Source organism: Hipposideros armiger, unplaced genomic scaffold, assembly GCF_001890085.2.
Source record: "Hipposideros armiger isolate ML-2016 unplaced genomic scaffold, ASM189008v1 scaffold_143, whole genome shotgun sequence".
NCBI lineage: Eukaryota > Metazoa > Chordata > Mammalia > Chiroptera > Hipposideridae > Hipposideros > Hipposideros armiger.
The window spans coordinates 1,552,479-1,575,890 of NW_017731493.1; the positions used below are offsets into that span (position 1 = coordinate 1,552,479).

The 23,412-nt window shown below is 36.3% G+C and overlaps 1 protein-coding gene across 24 annotated transcripts in view; it reads right to left on the reverse strand.

Annotated features, from left to right (window-relative positions):
- HDAC9 (histone deacetylase 9) overlaps positions 1–23,412 on the reverse strand; it is an 820,423-nt gene that overhangs the window by 326,869 nt on the left and 470,142 nt on the right. For 23 of the 24 annotated variants that reach the window (XM_019650643.1, XM_019650630.1, XM_019650634.1 and 20 more), the window contains one exon: positions 5,441–8,072. In XM_019650643.1, coding sequence (XP_019506188.1) covers positions 7,758–8,072 — 315 coding nt within the window. In that variant the 3' untranslated portion in view covers positions 5,441–7,757. Of the gene's footprint in view, positions 1–5,440; positions 8,073–23,412 lie in introns of those variants that run through there. The other variant, XM_019650652.1, reaches the window with a different exon arrangement.

Here is a 23,412-nt window from a genome sequence, read left to right on the forward strand (position 1 = left end):
ATGTGAGCCACGAATGCAAGCCACATACCTAATCTTAAATTTTCTAATAGTCACATTAAAAAGTAAAACAGGTAAGATTAATTTTAATAATGTTATAAAACCTAATATATTTAAAATATTATCATTTTAATATGTAATCAATATACACCTTTGTTACTTAGATATTTATATTTTATACTGTGTCTTTGAAACCTGGTGTGTATTTACATTTAAACCATATCTAAATTCGCACCAGTCACATTTTATTATAAATTCTCAAAATATACACGTAGTTACCAGTTTGGACAGTATAAATATAGGGATCTTTGTAGAAATTCTGTCAACAGAGGCACAAAGTTCAAAGCAAAGTCACGAACATTAGTTCAACATAAAAATTAAGTGCAAAATAGACATAAATAAAAATGAGTAACCAGGGTAAAATTTTAAAGCCATATAAATGAAAAATAAATCTGATTTAGTTTTTAAAGGTCACCAGAAAATAAAGGCATTAAAAAAATAAAGTTGATGTTTTTTTCAGTTTATATTCTATATAATAAACATCAATATTGTACCATTTACATGATTCATTGGGGAGAAAAAAGCAAAATAAAAAGCTAGGCAACAATTAGAAGCAGCAATAGGCAAGGAAAAAAAAAAACAAGACCAAAATCAACTAGAAATAAGAAAAACAAAGCTGATACATGAGAAAATGGAGTCCACCAATTATTAAGTTCTTATCCCTTTAAAAAGAACTCAAATGGATACAAGAATATTAAAAAAAAAAACACAATGTATATAACTCTAAATGGGTCAGAGGCCTAAAAGTAAATACTAAAATTACAAAACTCTTATAAGGAAACATAGGTGTAAATCTTTGTGACATTGGATTAGGCAACTATTTCCTAAATATGACACCAAAAGTATAGGCAATAAAAGAAAAAAAAAGATAAACCTAGACTTCAATAAAACGTAAAATGTTTGTGCATCAAAGGACACTATCAAGAAAATGAGACAACTCACACAATGGGAAAAAATATTTGCAACTCATATATCTGATAACGGTCTTGTATCCAGCATATACTTATTTAAAAACTCTTTGCAACTCAACAACAAAAAGACTAGCAAGCCAATTTAAAAATGGGCAAAGGACTTCAACAGATATTTCTCCAAAGAAGATATACAAATGTTCAATAAGTAAATGAAAAGATGCTCAACACCATTAGTCATTAGTGAAAGAGAAATCAAAACAATAGGCTAGTACTTCACATCCACTAAGATAGCTATAAAAAATAATAATAAAAGAGAAAAATAACAAGTTTTGGAGAGGATGTGCAGAAATTGAAACCCCTCACACATTGCTAGTGGGAATGTAAAACAGGCCAGTGTGTAAAACATTTTGGCTGTTCCTCCAAAGTTAAACAGAGTTACCATATGACCCAGCAATTTCATTCCTTTAGTTCCAAGAGAACTAAAGACATATGTTAACACAAAAACTTGTACACTTGTACAAGAATGTTCAGAGCATCATTACGCATAATGGCCTCAAAATGAAGAGTCAAAGTGTCCATCAACTAATCAATGGATGAACAAAACATAACATATTCATACCATGGCATATTATTCAGCCATAAAAAGAAATTAAGTACTGTTCCATGCTATAATATGGATGGACCTTGAAAATGTATGCAAAGTGAAAGAAACCAGGCACACAAAAGGCCACATAATGTATGATTTCATTTCTATGAATTGTCCACAATGCATAAGTCCACAGAGACATAAAGTAAATCAGTAGTTGCCAGGGGTTGGAGGGTGGGGGATGGGGAGTGATTGCTTAACTGGCACAGGATTTCTTTGAGTGATGAAAATGTTCTGGAATTAGAGTCATGATGGCTACAGAGCATCATGAATATATACTACAACCACTGAACTGTACACTTTAAAATGATTAAAATGGTGAATTTTATGTTATATGAATTTGGTCTCAATTTGAAAAAACCGAAAAACAATGTACAACAAATAGCTGAGAAATGGGGAAGAAAAATAATATGTCGAGTCTTGGTGTATTAATACTCTACAAACAGGCTAAAACATTACTTAAATTAGAAGAGAAAAATAAGCAAAAAAAGGACAAATATTATCAAAGAAATGACAGCAGTAAACAGTGAGAATAATCTATAGCTGAGTTAAAATGCAGATGGAACAGAAAAATATACAAGAAATATGAGTCTATTTTGGAAACTATGGATTAGAGAACCCAAGAATCTTAGGTATAAGCTATGAAAAACCAGGCCATATTTCAGGAAGTGGTTTAGGGCTCCTGGCCATCCCCAGAACACTGTTTCTGAATTGGATTTTCCCAAAGGGGTTGGAAAAATGTAGATTCCTGGGCTTCCTGTCAGGACAACAGAATCAGAACCTCTAGGGGGTATGGTCAGAATCTGAATTGTCAACAGCCTCCTTCAAGAGTGTTTTTATGCATCTTTCCATTGGAAAACCACCTAAGGAGGTCTAGAATAAATATCCCCATTTTTCTTTTTCACAACATTCTATACAGATTATTATAGGTCAAAATGATTATCAAGTGCTTCCTGGATAAGTTTAAAAAGTTTTTTAAGGGCTGGCCGAGTGGCGCGTTGGTTAAGAACTGGCTTGGGATGCCAGAGGTCCCCGGTTCGGATCCCACATATGAGGGCCAGTGACACTGCCCTCTGCAGATAAGATGGTGAACTGCAGCTTGACCTGGGGCTGGGCTGCCGTGGGTCACTAGTGACGGCGTAGGCTGCAGTCCCCTGCTGCAGTGGGTTGTCATAAGCTACCGTGTGTAGCCAGCAGCCAGCGTGAGTGGCCAGCAGCCGCAGTGAGCGGCCGTCCTGAAGCCGGTGACTGATTTGCCTCACCCAGGAAGAGCGCAATGATGGTGCCAGCTTGGGCCAGTGAAGCAACATCCTCCACAACTAGACTGAAGAACAAAACAACAGCAACTTGTCTGTTCCTCTTCCCCCGATTTCCCAGCGCTTTTCCCCTCCTCCAATTCCCCAATAAAATCTTTAAAAAAAAAAAAAAGTTTTTTAAAAGGCAGCATCCTAATGGCTTAGAAATTGAGAGTCTCTTAGCTTTGGTTGGGGGATAAAGGTAAAAAATACTGAAGAAGACCTATGAGCTAATTGCAACCTTTTCTCATTCTCTTCCCAAAAAAGTTAATTCCAAATGCAGTCACTCTTTTTCATTCCATCCCAGGACCGGCTCTGGACAGAAAAAAGAAACTCACACATTTTCGTGACTCAAAATGTTGAACATAATGTATACAAGAATTAGGTCTCTCATCTGTGAATTAGAAAGAGTCCTAATCTCCTAACTTATAGCAAAATTGATTCACAACAGTTTGGGAATGTTGATAGGCAGAAAGAGAGAGGGAGGGAGGGAGAGAGAGAAAGAGAATATGAGTCCAAGTACCAATAAATTAATAAACTTGGACATGTAAAAAGAATTGTTGCACAAATATAGTGAGGTGGTAAAGATTGCACACAAGTATGGACTCTGGTTCCTGAGTGCCTGGGTTCAAACCAGAGCTAGACTTTCACTGACTGGGTGACCTTGACCTTACTTAACTTGTCTGTGCTCCGGTGCCCTCATCCCTACAACAGGACAATAATTACCTACCCATGAGGTTGTAGTGAGGATTAAATGAATCAATAGATGTAAAGTGCTTAAAACAATACACGGTACATTGTATGTTTGCAACAGTTAAAAGTCTTTTTTGTAAATCCAGATGGTCCCCTAAAGTTTCATTGTCTAAACCCTCCAGTTTATGAGCCTTAAAGAACTGATTATAAAATGAGGACAGAAACTTTTTAAATTGTTAAGTTCTGAAAAGTCACATCCTCAGTATCCTGTTTTATTTGCCTGATTTATTTGATTGCCCTCCCATACTTTCCTTTAAAATGATCAATTATAAAGGGAACACTAATCTACCTCTCAAACTCCTTCTCTTGCATTCCAAGTCCCTGATTATAATTGGTTATAATTTGAAGATCTCGATTATTTATCATTGTTAACCCACAATTATATACCCACAATTGCATGCTTCCATTATTTAAAAAAAAAAATCACAAAGAAATGCCAAATTAAAAAAAGTAAAACTGTTGTCTTTCTATATATCTGTTGAGTACTAGGTTTCAAAAAAAAAAAAAAGTTTAGTGTCTGAACTCCTTTTTAACATCCTTTAGAAGAAAAAGACTGTCTCAGATCTATGAAAGGTAGCAATCTCCATTTCAACAGCCACCTTGATGAAGGAGAAGGCTGCTTTTTACAGCCAGAAGAGAAAATCCAATGGTTACTTACTGAAGTCCTCGTAAAAACTATTTTACTGAAGAAAAAGTTTCTAATATGCGATTGATGCTTTTCATTAAAACAGCCACTTTACACTCTGGAAATCAGATATACAGTATACAACCAGTATCTAACTGATGCCTCCAACTCTTTTTGAAGATCTCCAGTACCAAGTTAATCTTATAATTTCACAGTCCAAAGGCAATGTTCAGGATATTATAACTAATATCAGTGGTATTTCCACAATTCTGACCAAATTATCAAATGTATCGCATTATGAATGATAATCCCTTTTGTAATGGTCAATATTAGCTCCAGTATTCTTAACAAGCTAGTGCCATCTTGTTGTGACTTAGGATAACTTTAATTTGTATGACTCTATTAAAGTTTAGGTTAAGGGAATCAAAGAACATAAAACAAATATTTTTAACCTGCTGAACCAAATACATAGTAACACATTATGAAGTATTGACTGGTAAGCTTTGCGAGCAACTGACCGTAAGAGGAAGAAGGTACACCAAGGCCTATGGATGTGTATGACCCAATTCCCTTTATCTGAGTCAGGCTCCTTGTATTTCAAACTAGTATTAATTGCTTCTATATCAGGGGAGGTCATTTAATTACTCTTTTCTCTTTAAATTTCTGTACTGTCCGTTTATACTTGTAGGTCAGGCTGTCATTGTAATAGATAAAAGTATTACGATACATGGAAAATTACTCATTTGAATATTTATTGAATGCTTGTTATATTCAAGGGATTATATTAACCTTTTTAAAAATAATTTTTTAAGTTGTTCAAAGTTAGGAACTGACATCTATTTATATAAAATTTTATATGCAAGTTGACATCAAAGATGATAACACATCATGATAAAGGCCACAGGGGGGGAAATGAAATGCAAAAAAATTTATGTGTGTTTGCTAGTTGATAATGGCTATGTAAATAGTTTAAACTCATTATTGTTGGATTTATTTATTTTTTAATGGTTTTAGAAGTAACTGCTGAAAATATCTTTATTTTCTTGTTTCAACAAAGAATGGCAATATATTTTGGTATAAGAGACCTAGTGCAGGAGCTTCAAATTCAATTATATATATCAAGTTTACACAAAGCCATATGTATGAAAGGGGATCTTTTAAAAAAAACTTTATTTGAGAAAGGAAGAGACTTATAACAGAAGGCAAGAAGAGAAACATACAAACAATATATTTACAACACAAAACAAGAGATCACCTTTAAGGGTGTAAATTATAATAAATACAGTAGATTTTAAAAGAGACAATTATCAATTAGTTCTAAGATTAAGTCCAGCTTTTCTTTTCACTGGTTCCAGGTAGTTTATTAATTAAATTCAAAGACTATCAAATTCAAACAATTAATGTCCACCAACTGTACTGATGAAGCTCTCTCAAATGACATTATAAAAAATAGGGTTTTTTTTTTGTTTGTGATTACATATCTTTGAAGTAATATTATACAAAAGCCTGCTCAGCCACATGTTCCTCCCCAAATAAAATGTATTTTAAAAGATGCACTATCCCTTTTTTATGAGATTGAAAAAAAGACTTTAAAGAAAACGTATATTTATGAGATGGAAAAAATATACAATTTTATGTTAGGAATGCCATATTTTTAATGCAAAACAACTGACAAAATGTCATTTTAATCTGAAGGAACAGACTAGCCAAAATAGGTTGGTAATAGAATGTGTTGCCTCTTATAGCTATTTGTCAAATTATCAGGACTTTCATTATATGGAAAAATTTTAAACTTTCTAACTTCTAGTTATGTTAATTTAATTTGAATGGAGACTTTTTTAAAAAGGATAATGTATCTTTAGCAGTAACCTTTTTTTAAGAAATATTTTTTAAATGTCACAGCAAAATGTAAACAACACATGCCAATAACATATATTTGTACAATGTCTGCATTTGGCAAAACCGCTGTATCTCCTTTGAAACAGGATACTATACCTTAAAATACCTCAGATTTAGAAATATAAATATTTTAATAGAAAAACCTTCACAAAGATTCTAGGTCAATTTGGATTGTCCATATTAAAGGGGTCTTAATACAACGAATCTTTAACTAGCTTAACAAAAGTAAACCTATAAAACAAGGTAAACATATCAAAAGGGAGTATGAAGGAAATGTTCCAGTGAAAAGCTTCCTTAACAATTTCCCTACTTGTGGTGTTATTTTCTTAGACAATAAATCAATTCATAGAGTGCCCTTTAAAAACAGAATGAGTAAAACACTATCCTCCGTTTTTTTTTCTTCCCTACATTCCCCAGTACATGAATCACTTGGACTTCCTGTTTCCACAAGGCATTTCCTGTTCAGCCTCACAGAATCAGCTTTCTGTAGAACAGCAGGAACCTGACAAAGAACTGACTTAAATAAACAGAGTCTTCTGTTGCCTTCAAAGTTGTTTGTATTTCAGAGCATCAAAGGACACAGTCCTTCAGAAGGTGCATTACGTACAGGTAGATTCTTTTGTTAGACCTAGCTTTCCTAATTTTTTATTTGCCAAAATGGTATGGTATATGCCATGTCATTATGGAATTATACTTAAGAGATCCTAGGGGTAATGATTATAAAATCTGACACACCTTCTTTTAAACATGATTTTGACTTCATAGCAGACAATAATCATACTGTTAACTGTGTTTTCTACAACTGTAGATACACTATAGTATCTGATTAGACCATAAAGCTGCACAATACTTCTTGCCAATATTTGCATCTGCCTCATTTGATGTTTTTTCATAGACAATGTCATCAAGTAACACAAGATAAAAGTAAAATGAGCAGTGCTAGGTGACACATAATGTAATATTTAAAATAGTGCTGTATTTTGCATCTATATATTGAAAACCACCTCTATTCCTAATATTTTCAATTGCAATCTATACAGTGACCTAGGAGTATTGGCATGGTAACCATAACATTTCACTTAACAAAAAAGAGAAAGGAAGGAAGGGCAAACTACCTTTAACAGTGTTCAAGACTGTAGTATGATACATTATGTACAACGATGTGAAAATTGAATTCTACATAACAAAAAAAAATCAAGAACTAATAGAATGCTTCATTGATCAGACTGGGGAATTATATCCAGCAGTCAGTGATCTCAACAGATAAACTAAAGAACAAAAAAACAGTGAGTTCGTTTTCCTTAGAAGTAATTGGTGTGGCAGGCTTTGGGATGATTTAAAGCCTATTAATTACTTGGATACTTATGTAGTACAATTTTAGTGTAACAGGTATTTCCTTACCAGTGGAGTTTCAATGAAACCTTGATATCTATATAGGGATCACTATATAGAGAGATCTCTATATAGATATATCTGTGTTAGAATCCTTAAACACTAAAATCAAATCATTCAGAGATATAAACGGATAGCAAATAATATCCACTAACCAAAACCTGCAGTGCATTCCATATTCAGATAATGACTTTAATTACAAATCCTGGAGCTAAATCTTTGCCTATTACCTGTTGCATATAAGCAGCCTGCTCCCCAGATTCCATTTCCTGGATCTGAGCATCTTCATCACTGTCCACTGGTTCCTCCTTGACTTTCACAGCCCCAACTTGTCCCCGTGTGTCGTCCACACAAGCACTGCTGTCGCTCCTAGTGCTGTTGCCACTAGAGGGCGCTCTGTCTTCCTGCATCGCCTGGTCCCCCTGAAGCTCTTCCTCTGCTTCTTCGAGGTGACTGCCTGGTTGCTTCAGTTGTTCAATTGATTTCGAAAGCAGCTAGAAGAGAGCGTTCAGGGGTTCAAAATTCAATAGTTTTTGGTGGTAACAGAGAAGCAAAATACACTTTGATCTCTAATGACTCTTTAACTCACTCAGAAAATGGTGGAGAAGAGGTAAATCAGAAACTTTTGCTACGGAAACCATTAAGCTTTCACAAGGGCAGGTTGTACTGAGTTGATTTAATCCAAATCAGCCTGAGAAATTTTTTTTTTCTCAAAAGAGGAAATGTAATGGAGATAATGGAAAGGTAATGAAAAATTTCCAAAAATCTAATTTTTCAACAAATGTCAACCACTATAAAAGACAGAAGCACAAATGCTATAATAGTCCTTCTGGTCTATAGAATTTTCCTATACCTAAATGATCAAATGATAAATACCTTCTTGTATATACTTGTAAAACATGGAAATATTGATTTTGAAATACTGAAGTTTGAAAAGACGCAGGACTTAAAAAACATTTGACAGCACTAAAAATATTTTGTGAATATATCTGAAGGCAAATTAAATATTAGGAAAGAAAAAAGAAATCATTTATTAATTTAAAAATTACTATTTAGACCTTTAATCTTGTAAATTAAATCATATTTAATCTTCAGAAGTGTATGAACTAACTGTTCACTGATTAACAAAGATAACTGAGAACATGCCTAAATTAAACAATAGCATAAAATAGTATAAAAGCTCAAGAAATTGGGAAAACTTCTCAAGATGAGTTAATCTCACACAGGCCTTTTGTTTTGACAATGACCCTTTTGACGGGTCATCTGCAGATTTTGAACTGCTTTCAAAAGTGGCTCGTTTTCTGCTGAGTCAGCGCCCACGGAAACAACACGCCAATTATTGTAATAAACAGCATACTTAGAATACCACCACTAAAATCATAAACACAGATTTTTCTATGTAAAATTCAAGTTTACCTCCCACTCACACCTATATTTTTAAAACTCAATGCATGAGTTAGAGTTTGGATACATAAGTATTCAAACTTTGAAGAGTGTTTTAACCTTTCCAGGCTTAGAGACGTTCCTCCAGTCCAGACAACCTCAAATGGACCAGCACATGCTGGGGAAGCCCTTCACTTTCACTGTAGGTCGAATTACTGTGCGTTTTCATTCATTTGTTCAATAAATATTTATTGAGTGCCAACTATGTTCAAGACGCCATTCTAAGCATTGAGAAAACAGCCATTGCTCTGCCCTCGCGGCACCGATAGGTTAGGGTGGTAGAAAGGCACCAAACTGATAAATAAACTCATTCTTGTTTTCAAGTACGCTACATGAAAAAAGAAAGAAACAATTTGTTAGAAGAGAGTACCTATATTAGTTGGCACAGGAGTGGAATGTAGATTAAGAAAGGCTTCACTGAGGAAGAGCTGTGTGTAGGCTGAGACATGAAACATGAAGGATGGAAAGGAATAGTTAAATGTGTGTGAGGGATGGAAATAAAGGCAAGAGCATTTCTGGCAGAAGGCACAGTGTGTAGACAAAAGGAGCCCGGCTCATTTGAGCAACTGAAAGACCAGTGGCGTTGGGGCACAGGAAGACCAGAGACAGAACGCTGGAAGATGATGTTGCATAGAGTGACACAGGTTATAACATATTTGGGTTGAGAATAAGATTCTAGCAAAATAAAATATAATTTAGCATAAACTATATATAAGACCTAAGCATCATCAATCACCAAAGTGAGGCACGATCAAGCCAAGAGATGATCTACCAGTCAAAATTCCTATCAAAATGAAGAAGGCACATTTACATATCAGTTTCCTTTGTGCCTACAATCTAACTTCTATTATTCCTGGGTAGTCAGCATGAGGAGGGCATGCATCCCATCATGCTTTAAAGGTCTTCAAGTACTTTTTAGGAAACTGTCTGCAGGACTTTTGTACCAATTCTGAATGTTCATCAGCTCTTTATGTCTTAAATACAAAATACCTTGCACATGGCTGGGATTTTGAAGAAGACAATGTAATATTCCCGAACTCTGACTACACAGTTGTAGAATCCCATTTAATGGGCTGTTAGAAAAAGAATATGTAACACCATAGAAACAAGCAGGATTTCAATGGAAAAGTCCCAGTTTTGGCTGGGACATCAGGGATAAGGACACTGGGTGACAAATACCCATTCATTCTTCACAGAGAGATCAGTCAGTCCTGTAACTCTTACCTCCATCCACCACCTCAGACAACATACAAGAGCAGGTTAGAGAATCTTGTCTCAGAGAGAAGGGATTTATCTACAAAAACGTGTTGGTCAGCTAAAGGAGGCTGCAGGAGCCCCTCAGGGGACTGTCTGCAGGGAGATTGCTGCTATTCATTTTCTGGAAGCATGCTTGCTGAGCCAGAGAAGCTCTCACTACCAAAGCTTAGCTCAACAAGTTCAGTGGGCTAGATCATCAGAGCTGGTGGACCAATGATACCTGTGAGTCAAACAGACACCTCTGAGAGGTGTTCAAAATATCCTGCCTATAAGAAAGAGCCTCTATAAGGACAAAGGGAAAAAAATTATATGGGATGTGTGGTCACAGCATAGGAACTCAAGGTCATTCATGAAAGGTCAGAGAGCACATGACCAGTGTCCAGGAAACGCCATGTCAAAAGTCCTTGCATACTGAAGGGTGACTCTGCATCTTACTCAGCTTCTAGACGCCTGACTCCAGGAGTATTTAATAACCAAGGGGAAGCTACAACTACCATCTGCTAAGCAAAAAGACCTTTCTGTTGCTATTCCTCCTCTTCTCTCCAGCCCCAGTTCCAGCATGGCCTGTCAGTGACTTGACCTCCCAACTTCCAGGGGTCTTGTCCTCCGCTCTACCGCAGCTCCCATCACCATGATCACGCCCTAGACCTGGTCTTTATCAGTCACTGTGTACTCTCCTAAATCTGAGTTTCAAACATCATTTCTTTCTTCTGGCTCATCCTCATAATATTCTGACCCTAACCATCCCTCATCTTTGGAAGGTCCTCCATGCTAATGAGCCAACCACATTCTCACTGCTTATCACCCCCTTCCCCCCATTCCCTCACTTCCCTCCTTCCTGGACTAGGTTCAATTCTCCATCATTAAACATCACTCCCTTACATTATCTTCAACTCCCCTGCCCTTTTCAAAAGTAAGATTTCTAACCTTGATTAATACTACCATGTTTCCCCTAAAATAAGATCAGGTCTTATATTAATTTCTTCTCCAACAATCTACATTTATTCATTTACTCAAGCACAAAAATCTACATTTATTCAAACACTCATGTCTGACAGACGATCTTAACTTATATTACGGCTTATATTACGAGCATCCTAAAAAACCATGCTAGGGCTTATTTTTCAGTTAGATCTTATTTTCGGGGAAACACAGTAAATCTCTGCCAAACCCAAGCAGCTGAAAAAGCTAGGAAATGAATAAACAAACAACTTGCAATCATGCTGAGTGTTTCTCTTCCAATTCATGATCATAACCCTCAAATGGACCCTCATGCTACCTCTACCTGGCAATCCTACGCCATTGCTCTAATTTACTCCCTCTCTTTCAATGACTATTTCAAACTAAATCCTCTCTCCTCAGATCTCTAATATCCAGACCTCTTCCCGCAGTCCCTGCTGATATCTTTGTTTCTTATTTCACTGAGAAAATAGAAGCATCAGCAGAGAAATCAACTGTCCCTTTCACCCTTCCTCTCATTACAACGAAGGCAGTAACTGTACTCCTATCTCAGTCAATGCCTCAGCTTAATGCCTTGATCTTATCCATTCCAGCAATTAGCCACTCTGTCGTCCATAGCACATTTCCCCTCTTTGCTGGAGTGCTCATTTGTTCTCTTTCAGGATTTATCATCCGTCTTAAATATAACCTCCCCTGACCCCCCTCCAAAACCATTATGTGCATTCCTTCACAACAAAACTCCTTGAATTATCTCTCTTCATTGTCTTCATTTTTCTTTTCCCATTTGCTATAGAGTTCCCAACAAATAGGCTTTCATCAACACTATTCAACCAAATTTCTCTTGTTACACAAGTCAGTAATGACTGCAAAAATGTCAAATCCATTGGCAATTTAAATAGAATATTAATACATGTCAGTGAGGGTGAAGCCTTTTAGAAAGGAAAACAAGATAAAATCATAGCATCTTTGAAAGTAAGAGATTAATATTACTAGTGCTGGTGCAGCCAAAGGCCAGACGAACTACGTGTGAAATTACTGGAATATAATTTCCCAAAGATAGCAAGTATGTCCAAGAAAATCTCTAACACTGACAAAATGCTGAGTGTTCACAGAATATATCACATGTATATTTTAACAGAAAACCTTCTAAAATTGGATATGTTAATATATGTCCGAGGTCACGGACGTACCCAGAAATCGCATCATTTCATCCATGAATCAAATTTGGTCAGTATTTACAACCTCGCTGACATAGATATGGATATGAAACTGTATATACAGTTTCTAGTGTGCAGTACAGAAACAATGCCATTTGTTCCAGTTTCTTTGGCATCATCTATACTTCTGATGAATTAAAGGAATCACAAAGGAGAAAAATGCCAGAATGAATAATGCTGTGATAACTGCACAAGAAGCCTGAATGGCAAAATGATCTTTTCTTCCAAGGGCAAAATTCCTTAAAGGTTTGTAAAAGAAAAAAACAAAACAGTAACTTACAAGGGGAGATCCTCTAAGCATAAAAGACTGGAGTTGGAAATCTCTAATAACATTCTTCAAACCCTTATTTTGTAAGAAAGAAATTCCATGCCCAAAAAAAGTGAATCGTCTCCAAAACAGAGTAGAAACTTTTTAGACCCTTCCACTCTGCATTCTCCTCTGAAACAGCTACATTCTGATGACAACTGAATTAATATAAACAATTCCAGTGTCTCCCCTGAGCTCCAAACTTGCATATTCAGCTGCTTACTTAATGCCGTTGCTTAGATCTAGAATATCTAATAGGTATCATAAACTTTAAATAGCTCCACGAGAACCTTTATTCCCACCTCACTCAAACATATTGATCACCTAATTTTTCTCATCTGAGTGAATGAACAGTGTTACCCAATTGCATGAGTCAAAAATCTAGGATTTATTCTTATTTCTCTCCCACTATCTTTTTTCATACATGCCTGAAAACGTAATGTGTAGTAGCAGTGCTTTGAGGCTTTTCTTCCCAGGTTAGGAAGTGAATGACTATGTCTATGGGAAAAATAACCACCACTTTTTCACCACCTTTGGAATAAAATGTGCTCTTTGTTAAGTTGCACAAAACATAAAAGAGATAAATGTGACCTCCTGCAGCCGGTATTGCAAAACATAAATGCATAGAGGGAGTTAACCTGCACATCTTATTTTCTTTTAGGTATTTGACTAAAGCTGTTTTTGTTTAACCGTCGAATTGACCAGAGTGGAAAAATTAGTGATTAACATCAGCAAGGAAAATCTACAAACAAAAGTCATAGGAAACCTGCTTGTCAGGTTTGTCTTATTTCAGGTATTTAAAACATTAAGTTACTGGGTGTTATTTGTAAATTTCTAACGTTTTGCTAAGCAAGCCAGTATTCGGACGATGTGGTGGTCTACGTGTTTTTGAACTACAAACATGGCCATCACGAACATGGCTAGCCCTTTTTGAATTTGTACCGTTGCTGAGTGGCCAGATGCAGGGAAGAGCTGTCTGCTTATTCTCAGTGGGGTAGCAGGGTCTCTCTTGGGTTGAACATCTGGAGGTGATCCCCCAGAAAAGCTGAGCTGTTGCCTTGCTGGCTAGAAAACACAAGACGAAACATCTGTGTGACAGATAAATGTGCAAGCCTGTGTGAATCTCAGTCGAGGCCCCATCTGTAAAACACACGGCTTGTCACTTGTCTGACACCAGGTGAGTTACTTTGGTGGGGAACCCAGCTGAGAGGAAGAGAATGATGGCTGGGCAGCGTCTCCTGCCCCTTTTATCTGTGGTCTTACTCATCTGTCAGGGCGTCTCTGCATTCTCCATGCTACCGTCAGCAACAGTACTAACACCAACAATGCTGCCGGCGTCTATGACCATTTTGGGTTTGTAACACATACACTTACACACACTCACAGATAGTCTATAGGCCGGAGAGCATGATCATTTATCCACATTTCTAACACCATCAGGTGTTACAACTCAGCTCTTCAATTCTTATCAATTCCTGGTAGGCTCATAATTTATAGCCAAGTCCATAATTGCAATGTTTTATATTCCATGTTAAACATCACATGTCCTAGTGGCAAATGTTGTAAAATTCATTAAATACTTAAAGGCTGTGCTGCTAATCTTTACACATTAACCCTTTAAGCTCATCTCTGTATAAGTTACAATGTTTGATAAATGTCTAGAAGTCCACACAAGCATAAGTGATTCTGAATAAAATATCTTTAAGTTCAATTTTTTTAACTTTTGCCACCGAAATCCTCCATGTTCCCACAAATGTCTTCAGATTTTGAGTGGCAACTGAACAGGAGTGTGTAAGGAGTAAATCTGTTGCTGACAGACATCTGATTTTCTGAAATTATCAACAAACCATTAAGCACAAATATTTGAATGTCATTATCTAACTATGCAAAATGAACTTCAACCCTTCTCATCACTGTCTTATTTTGCCTCAGATTTTAAAGCAGATTTTACTTGGAGAATGGCAATAGCGTAAGTTTTTTTTTTTTTCTTTTAAATGAATGTAAAATTCTTCCTTTGGAAAATAAAACCTTTCCCTTAAGCTCCAAGGAAACTAGATTTAAAAATAATGATACAATTTCTGTCTCAATTCACAAACAGGTTAGGTATATACCAACTGTTCTCAAAAACAACATACAGAGCTTGGAAGGCTTTCAAATCAAGAGGTCTACTTAGAAAAGAAGCACTCCGCCTCAATCCAAAATAGTCCATGCTCTTTGCTTCAGTGCATTTTAGGAAAACAACCAAAAGTACCAAAATTAAATAACAAGAGACAAAGATTTTCTATGTATTGGTTCATTAGTCACATAAATTACAAGTCTAAGCTGGAAAAAAAAATCCAGTCTTTACCAATACTGAAGATATATATATATATATATATATATATATATATATATAATTAATTAATCTAGAGACCAAGTAAATTCTTCATAAAAGCTTGTTTATAATTCTAAATGAGTGTCTAAATAGCATTTCTCTGGCTCTCAAAACATTCTAATATTTCAGTAACCTAAGTGTTCACTTCTAGAAGGGAGGTTGAAAATCTCCTGGGCAGGCCGAGTGGCTCAGTTGGTTAAGAGCTCGCTCAAGAGTTTGAGCTCTGAGCCACAGCGGTTAGATTCTGGCCCGAGCTGAGCAGCCGCTGAACTGCCAACCGGTGGCAGGAAGGCTCAGCTTAAAAAAAAAAGTTGAAAATCTCCTCTCAGCTAGTTTGAGAAAGTTTACCTTTCATATTCTTTCAACAATTTTTATTGGGCAGTTTCTACATGCCAGGCCCTGAGAAGAGACTCGTCAGTTATGCCAGCTTTCAGTGGGGTCAACAGAAAATAAGCAATTGAAGACTGGAACTGAATGTGACAGAGAATGATGGGGGAGGGACAGCTTGTCTGAAGAGGTGAGGTCTGAGCTGAGAGAGACGCCAACACCAAGATGGAGTCATGAAGAGGCCTGGAGGCTGAACACTCCTTACAGGTCTGTGGCTAGCACAGCTCCTGGAGATGGAATGACATTCCCACAGATCAGAGAGGCCAAGGTGGCTGGAACTCGGTAAGTAAGGGAAGGGAGTAGGAGGTGACATCTGTGTGTGTGTGTGTGTGTGGGGTGGGTAAAAGCCAGATCAAGAAAGCCACATAGGCCATGTAAAGATGTTTACATTTTATCCGAGAAACAATCAGGAACAACTGAGGTGGGTGAAAGTGGAAACAGGAACTGGCCTTTCAGTACATAAAATCCTCAGTAAGAGAACAAGAATTATTAGGGGGCTCTTCTTAAGTAGAATACAAATGAGCTACTTTTCCTTCTTTTGCACACCGCGTAATTTTACATCCTTTTATATTATGTAATAGGAGTTGTCCCTGATAATCTCCTTTCTGATTTTCAGTTGACAATACACTTTCTTTCAAAGTTTTCTTTCCTTGCTCTTTAATGGTAACGAAGAGAGGAACAGTGAGGAAAGGCATCCTTAATTTTTTTTTTTAGCTAAGCCTTGGTGACTTTGCACTGTGTCTCAGAATAGGCAAGATCTCAAAGTCAATGAACTTCAAGTCACTTAACTCAAAATCATCTCCCGTTCTCCCCATGAATCAATCCCTTGCTTTGGTAAACTGGAGAGCAGTGAGAGCCCTATTTAAAATGCACAACCAAGAGTAAACCTCAAACGATAACTGCCACATGGAAAGGCAGGCCCAGTGTGACCAGACTTTTAAATTTTTCAGACAATGCCAGAAAGCCCAGATTTGTATTTGAAATCTTTACATTTTTAAAGATTCACCAACAATTCGAATGCTGTTTCAGACACGAGGCAGTCCAAAGACAGCAGTTGAAAGGGATGGATTCACTGCAGACTGCTGGTTTGTGAATGCTGAAAATCATCCCATCTTGATTGAACATTCTATGGTTTAGACCATTTAGGGCTGATGTCTGTGTGCTCTTAAAAGACACCATCCTTCACAACTGTGACTTGTTCTATGTTCCCTACACGGTGAACAACCCAACGATGTTGCCAGGGGGTGGGGGTGGGGATGAGAGCAGCACAGGGAATTTCGCTCAAGTTGAAGGAACTGTTTTATATTTTGACTGTGGTAATTATTATGATGATATGCATTTGTCATTGAACTGTACAGCAAAAGAAATACAATTTACTGTGTGTAAATTATACCTCAATAAAAATTCAACAACCTAACCATAATTTTGTTCCAAAGAGAAAAACAAGGTCAGCTTCATGATGAATACAAAGACGTAAGAGGGAGCTGGAACAAAATGTAGTGGTTCAGTTTTACAACAAAGTAGCTTGACACAATACTGAGACAAGTAAGAAATGTGTGCCTTGAAATAGTCTAGCACTTCCAGACAACCATTTTCATTAACAAACTAAGGAAAATCAAGCTATGAGTGCTATATAGGAATAAAAATACTGACTTAGATTTCAGTACTGCTTACTATGCTTACAAAGTAAGGTGCATCCTCTCATGAAAGCCTTACTAGAAACCTCTAAACGTGCAGATTAGAGAATGCTTGGACAAAGAGGTTTGACATTTTGACCAAAGATGCAAAACTAATAAATAATTGTGCAGGACATCAGAAACTTCTCTTGGAAAGGCTATCAAGCATTCTTGATTTTGCAATTCAAATGAGCTATGCATTATGTGGAACTATCTTTGAATAGAATTATCTGTTTACACGTCTGTGAGCCCATTCAAGGCAAAGAACATGCTTTCTTTATTTTCATTTCCAGCGTGCAGTATAATGGTTGCTAATAAATCTTTGTGGAACACCATCAGTTATTCCATGCCAGGAATTAAGTGAGTTTTTATTGGTGGTTGATACAACTAAATTGATAACAAGAGAGCAATAAGTACGTACATTCAGGATATGGGAGCATAGCCCTGTGTGAAGTGCAATTCTGTGTGAAGGGATGGGAATATTAGGCCATATGACATTCCAGGGTCCCTATAATCCCTCTGATTTCATAAGTATTTAGAGAAAGTTCAGAAAGATACAGGGAGAAAAAAAAATCTAAAATCAGAAACTTAGAAGCAACCAAAAACTATAACAAACAGACTGCTACACACTGGTGGTTTTCATGTCTACAAATCATGTAGCTATATTAAAAATTCCTGACTAAGGCTTAATTATTTCATTCTGTCAAATGGAACTATTTGTCAAGGTTGGGAAACAACCAAATTATTTAGCTTCCCTCTCCCTTTGAACTGCCTGGAATCAACATCAGTCAAACGACTCACATGGTTTAATTCCCCAGATATTTTTCTTTCCCCTATTTTCTTACCTCATAGTCATGCCCAACTATTGTTTTTCTCATTCAGTAAAAGCGTCTCTGACTAGATTAACAGTGCAGAGTGAAAAGGAAAGGTCGAGGTCCTTGCCGTCGTCTTCAAGTTATGAAAGCAGCACTGGGAACGTTTATGAACGTTACACATTAATCCACTGAAATGGTCATTTAGTTTCTTTTACAAACACAGGATTTCATCACATCTAATAATAAAGCAACAAGCCATTTTCAGTATATTATAAACCAAGGACTTGTAATTATATAGTGAAATGCTTCTATATGAATTCTCTGTGCTGATGTAAGCTGGTATTGCAGCATAAGTGGTTTTTTTTGAAGCCCACTACATACCTACACGGATCTATTTACATTGGGCTAATCATGTCAAAATAGCATCTATTTAAGGGTAAAGTCAAAGTTTCTTTTATAAACCTCTATAGATAGATAAATAATCTAGGAGCCTTTTTACTGTTATAAAATTAAGACTGTCTTTCAGTGCTAGCTAAAGTTTTTGGACATACTATCCATCTAATGGGCAAAATGTAATCCGAAATTGGTGATTAAAGACTCTGCATGGAAACAAGCTGTCAAATGGATAGAGAGAAATTAAACCTGACAACAGTAATGCCTACTTTCTAAATGAAAGCCCAGTTCAAGTTTCTATTCATCCATTTTTCAAAACTTAAAACAAGGCATTTTCCAACCACCCATACATGAGATGCCAAGATTTGCATTTCGGTTGAGCTTGATGAAGTCAGTGGACTTTCCGCTTCAGACTTGCTCAAAACTCCTGTGAGAAGAGGTCTGCCCAATCTAAAATTGTGGCGATGTTACATGAGAGAAGGGAAATGTGGCCTGGCTGTTGTTGGTTCTACACTGCATTTACGTTGCACTGTGGGAAGCCTTATCATCCAACAGGATTTCTGAACGTCCCACTGTCAGGTCCATGGGAATAAAAAAAAAAGAAAATCTTCCAAGTTAGTAACTGGATGGAAAGTAATACATGGAAAGTTGGGAAGCAGGGTCAGGAAAAGGGATTTCTTCATCCTGGTTGGTTTCCTCAACCAACACACACACACACACACACACACACACACACACACACACACACACACACACACAATGACTTTCCTTTTTTATTTGTTTGCTTGCTTTGTTTTCAATTGTAAATTTTCTACTTTTTGACAAAAATAAAATTGGGAAAATCTGGTCTCCTGCTTGGTGATAAAAGCACTAAAATCATAAGCAAGTTTAGTTTAATGACCGGATTTTGTGTCATATATCCTATGTCGGAATTCCAGGTTGGTTAACTGCTAGCCCTGCCACCTTTGTCAAGTTACTTGAGTCCGTTCAAATTGACTTTCTTGATATTTAAAAAAAAGAAAAAGAAAAGTGAGTTGTTAAGTTTGAGGAGATAATATACATAAGAATGCCAACATGGTGTCTGAGCTCATAGTAGATCCTCATATAAGAGGGAGCTGGTATTATGTAAGTGATCCTATATCTACGGTACCTATGGAGAAGGTACTGGGAACATGCACCGTATGTAAAAGAAAAGAAGGAAAAGATACACTAGGAGAAATAGGTGCAGCAAAAACAGCAAAGATTGGTACACACTCCTCATCTAATTATATTTAAAATTGAATCTTCCCACAAGTAAGCCATTGATAGAATTACCTTTAATAACATAAAGCTAAAATGAAGTGTTTACTTGTTTGATAATATGAAGTGTGACTCAAAAAAAAAATGTAAACCTCTTGCAATGTACATGTCTAATAGCTGTTCTTGAAATTAATCTTCTTGGGAAAAGATACACTTTGTTTAATAGTCCACAAAATAGCTTTATTTTAGAACTTCCTTCAGGTACACTTTATAAGGAAAAAATGCAGTAAAAAAAAAGGAGTCAAAATACACACACACACACCCATGCTCTGTTTGTATGTGACCACAGGCATGAAAGAATATACTGCCCTGGATTGCTGTGGATGGAGTACTAGGGACAAGGAGTGGGTATGAATCATGAAGGGTTATGAAGACTATGTAACATTTATGTTAGAAATTATGTCAAGAAAAGGAATAAAGGAATACAACTCACATAAAGATACTACTCACATCAAGAGTCCAATTCTCTTCTAAAACCTAATGAAAGCTCCCCATTTGCTATGCTCCAGCATTTGAGCATAATCATATTCATTCCTTGCTTGTCAGACATAATATCTACCTGTTTGAATAAGGGCAAGGCAGGACATCTGCTTGGCCTCTCCTTTACTGGTCTTGTCTTAGATATATTTTTATTATGATAAAATAGCACTCATGTCAAAATGCCTAAGTATCATAGTAATAAATATATAATAAATACTTATATCTAGAGTGAACCTGGACATATATAAGATATCATCTCATGATTTATGTGGGTTTTTTTATAAAGTGTTGGCTGATATCCAGTCACAGGAATGCCTAAGATATTTATCACAGAGCATATTAGGAAGAAAAAAAGAAAGAGAAGGAGACACAAAGAAAAGATATAAAACAGACAAGATATTCCAGAGAAGTAACTAAACAAGTCTTGGGTCATTTCCTCAAAGAAAATTTCCTTCATCATGTCCCCTATCCTAATACTTCACACATTGCATTACCGTTTACTTGAATATTTCACTCCCCCGCTCCCCACACTGCAAGCTCCATGGGGATGTTGCTTTCTTAGTGCCAAAAACGGTGTCTGGCACAAAGTAAGGGTTCAATACGATTTGCTAAATGAATATGCTTAAGCATAGCTCTGTATTTCATTCAAATAGGTACTGAATGAAGAAAGAAGTTTCTTAAAATTTCTTCTCATATGGATTTGGTAGAATGAATATGAAAAACACAGGTATTAGAAATGGTATTATAATTCCGGTTAAAATAGAAACTATTAGTCATGAATCAGTGCTATTCTATTAATAGTGTAACAGTGAAATAATTCAAAGAATAATGTCACTGTGCAGGGGCCGGAGATCTATGTCAAATGATCTCACTACAAAAACGCCTGAAGATACTTTGGAAAATTTCTGTATATCATTCTTATAGTGATGTAACTAGATATTTGCCCTTCTATTAAATAGGCAGTAGTCAGAATACTTCAAAAATTATAAAATTATCCAAGTAACTGCGGTGTCTTTTGTTTTCTTTAATCATAGTTTTATTTTACCAGAAAATCTGTGGCAATATTTAAACTTGAAATGGGCTCAGACAAAAATTGTCGATACCCTCTTGCTTTCTTATTGGCTCTTTTGTGTTTATGAAGAAAATTACATTTTAGAAACAATGTTTTTTTCTTCCAATAAAAAAACCAAAATATACTGGCAAAAGCAACAGTCTTCATTTGATGCTATGATAAAGAAACTCCTAGTTTTTTAAAAGGCTCACAAGTCATCATTGCACGAGTGTACCTTATATTAGCAAAAGAAATTGTTTCGTGCATTTCTGAATCATTTAAATGTCTCATAGAAATAAAAGAACAGGGCCGGCTGAGTGGCTTGTTGGTTAAGAATTGGCTTGGGAGCACCAGCTCTGAGCAGCTGGGCCCTGGTTCAGGTCCCACATGAGGGCCAGTGATGCTGCGCCCTCTACAGCTAAGATGGTGAACAACAGCTTGACCTGGAGCTGGGCTGCCATGAGTCTCTGGTGATGGCGTAGGCTGCAGTGGGGCTGGCCGGCAGCGGGCATGAGCTTTCGTGAGCTGTGAGTGGCCATTCAGTGGCCGGCGAGCAACTGCCTCACCCAGGAAGAGTGCAATGATAATACCCACATGGACCAGTGAAGCGACGTCCTCCACAACTAGACTGAAGAACCAAAGGACAGCAACTTGTCTGTTCCCCTTCTGCGATTCCCCAACGCTCTTCCCCTGCCCCAATTCCCCAATAAAATCTTAAAAATAAGTAAATAGTAAATAAATAAAAGAACAAATGTTGTAAGCCATGATTTTCTTTTGGTTAAGGTTCTCAAAATACTTTCAGTGGAAGTAGAGTTGTCATACTGATAAGCAGAGATAAATCATTCTGACAAGATTTTCACTCACCCCTCTCTCTAGTTGCTTCATTGTGTAGATATATCAATACAAACACTATGTATATAAACTGATCCCAAAGATATTTCTGCTAAGCTATTGAGTACGTACACCATAATTGTATGAGGCAAGTAATTCTTACAACACACAAATTTCACATGTAAATGTCATTGTTAATCAGGCAACGAACAGGTAAATTATTTAGTTAACATTTACACTGTATAGTTATAACAAGCATGAATGACTGCTTTTCATAAATACATTCAAATATAGCAAGATATGAGAGTCTTCAAAACTTAACAAGCAAATCATTGTATAAACTATGCTCTGAAAAGTATAGTTTTGTTTTGTTTTGTTTCTAATTCTTCTAAAGATTATTAGCAACTCAAATATATCATTCAAATTTTCATACCAGGAAGGCCAATTATATTTAATATGATGTAGATTTAGAGAGAAACCTACTTATTTTTTCTTTCTTGTCACTCCATTTTTATGCTTCCTTAAATTCCTTGAAAAAAAAACCAATAAAAAATAAAGTCAAGGGAATAAAAGGAAAATATATTTTAAAATATGTCATTTGCACACCTATGTCGTCATGTGTCCATATTTCCTGCTATATTAAGTGTCTCAAGAGCAGGGACCATGTTTTTACGATGCCAACTGTTTGGCTCCAGTTTGAATGGATTCAATACAGGTTCATCCAAGATAACAGGAAAAAAATGACATAAGATTTCTGTGGTTATTTCTCATTGGTGGGTATTCTAAATGGTTATAGTATACATAAATATATCATTATACAGAAACTTGGTTGCTTGGACCTCTAAGTATTGGCCCTCACCTAAAGTGAAATAAATGTTTTCATCACCTCACAGGAAGGGTGAACTGTAGCAATTTGTTTCTTGATGGTTGCATTGTGAATACTTTAGAATAGGACAGAGGTTTAATGTTTCTTTAATAAGATTCTTCTCTGTTCCCTTAGACAATTGAGGGCAGGTGAAATATTTTCAAAGTCTGGAGAATACCCAACGTGTATGTGCCATCTTGATTAAACATATGGAATACATACTTGGAGAAAAGCCAACTAGAGCTTTCCCTGAGTAATCTAAACACCCAAACTGAGAGAGGTTAATACATAAAGATCAGCTTTGTACTTTGAAGTTTTCTGGACTTCATTTTGCCTAATTAAGAAAAGATTTAATAATCAAACCACTGTACAAACACACACCTAAAAGTATAGGTTTGTTTCTAATTTGGGGAAGAATTTTTAACAAATTCCAAGGAATCAGCTCCCCGTGGGAGAAGTTCTCTGATAAGATTTGCCTT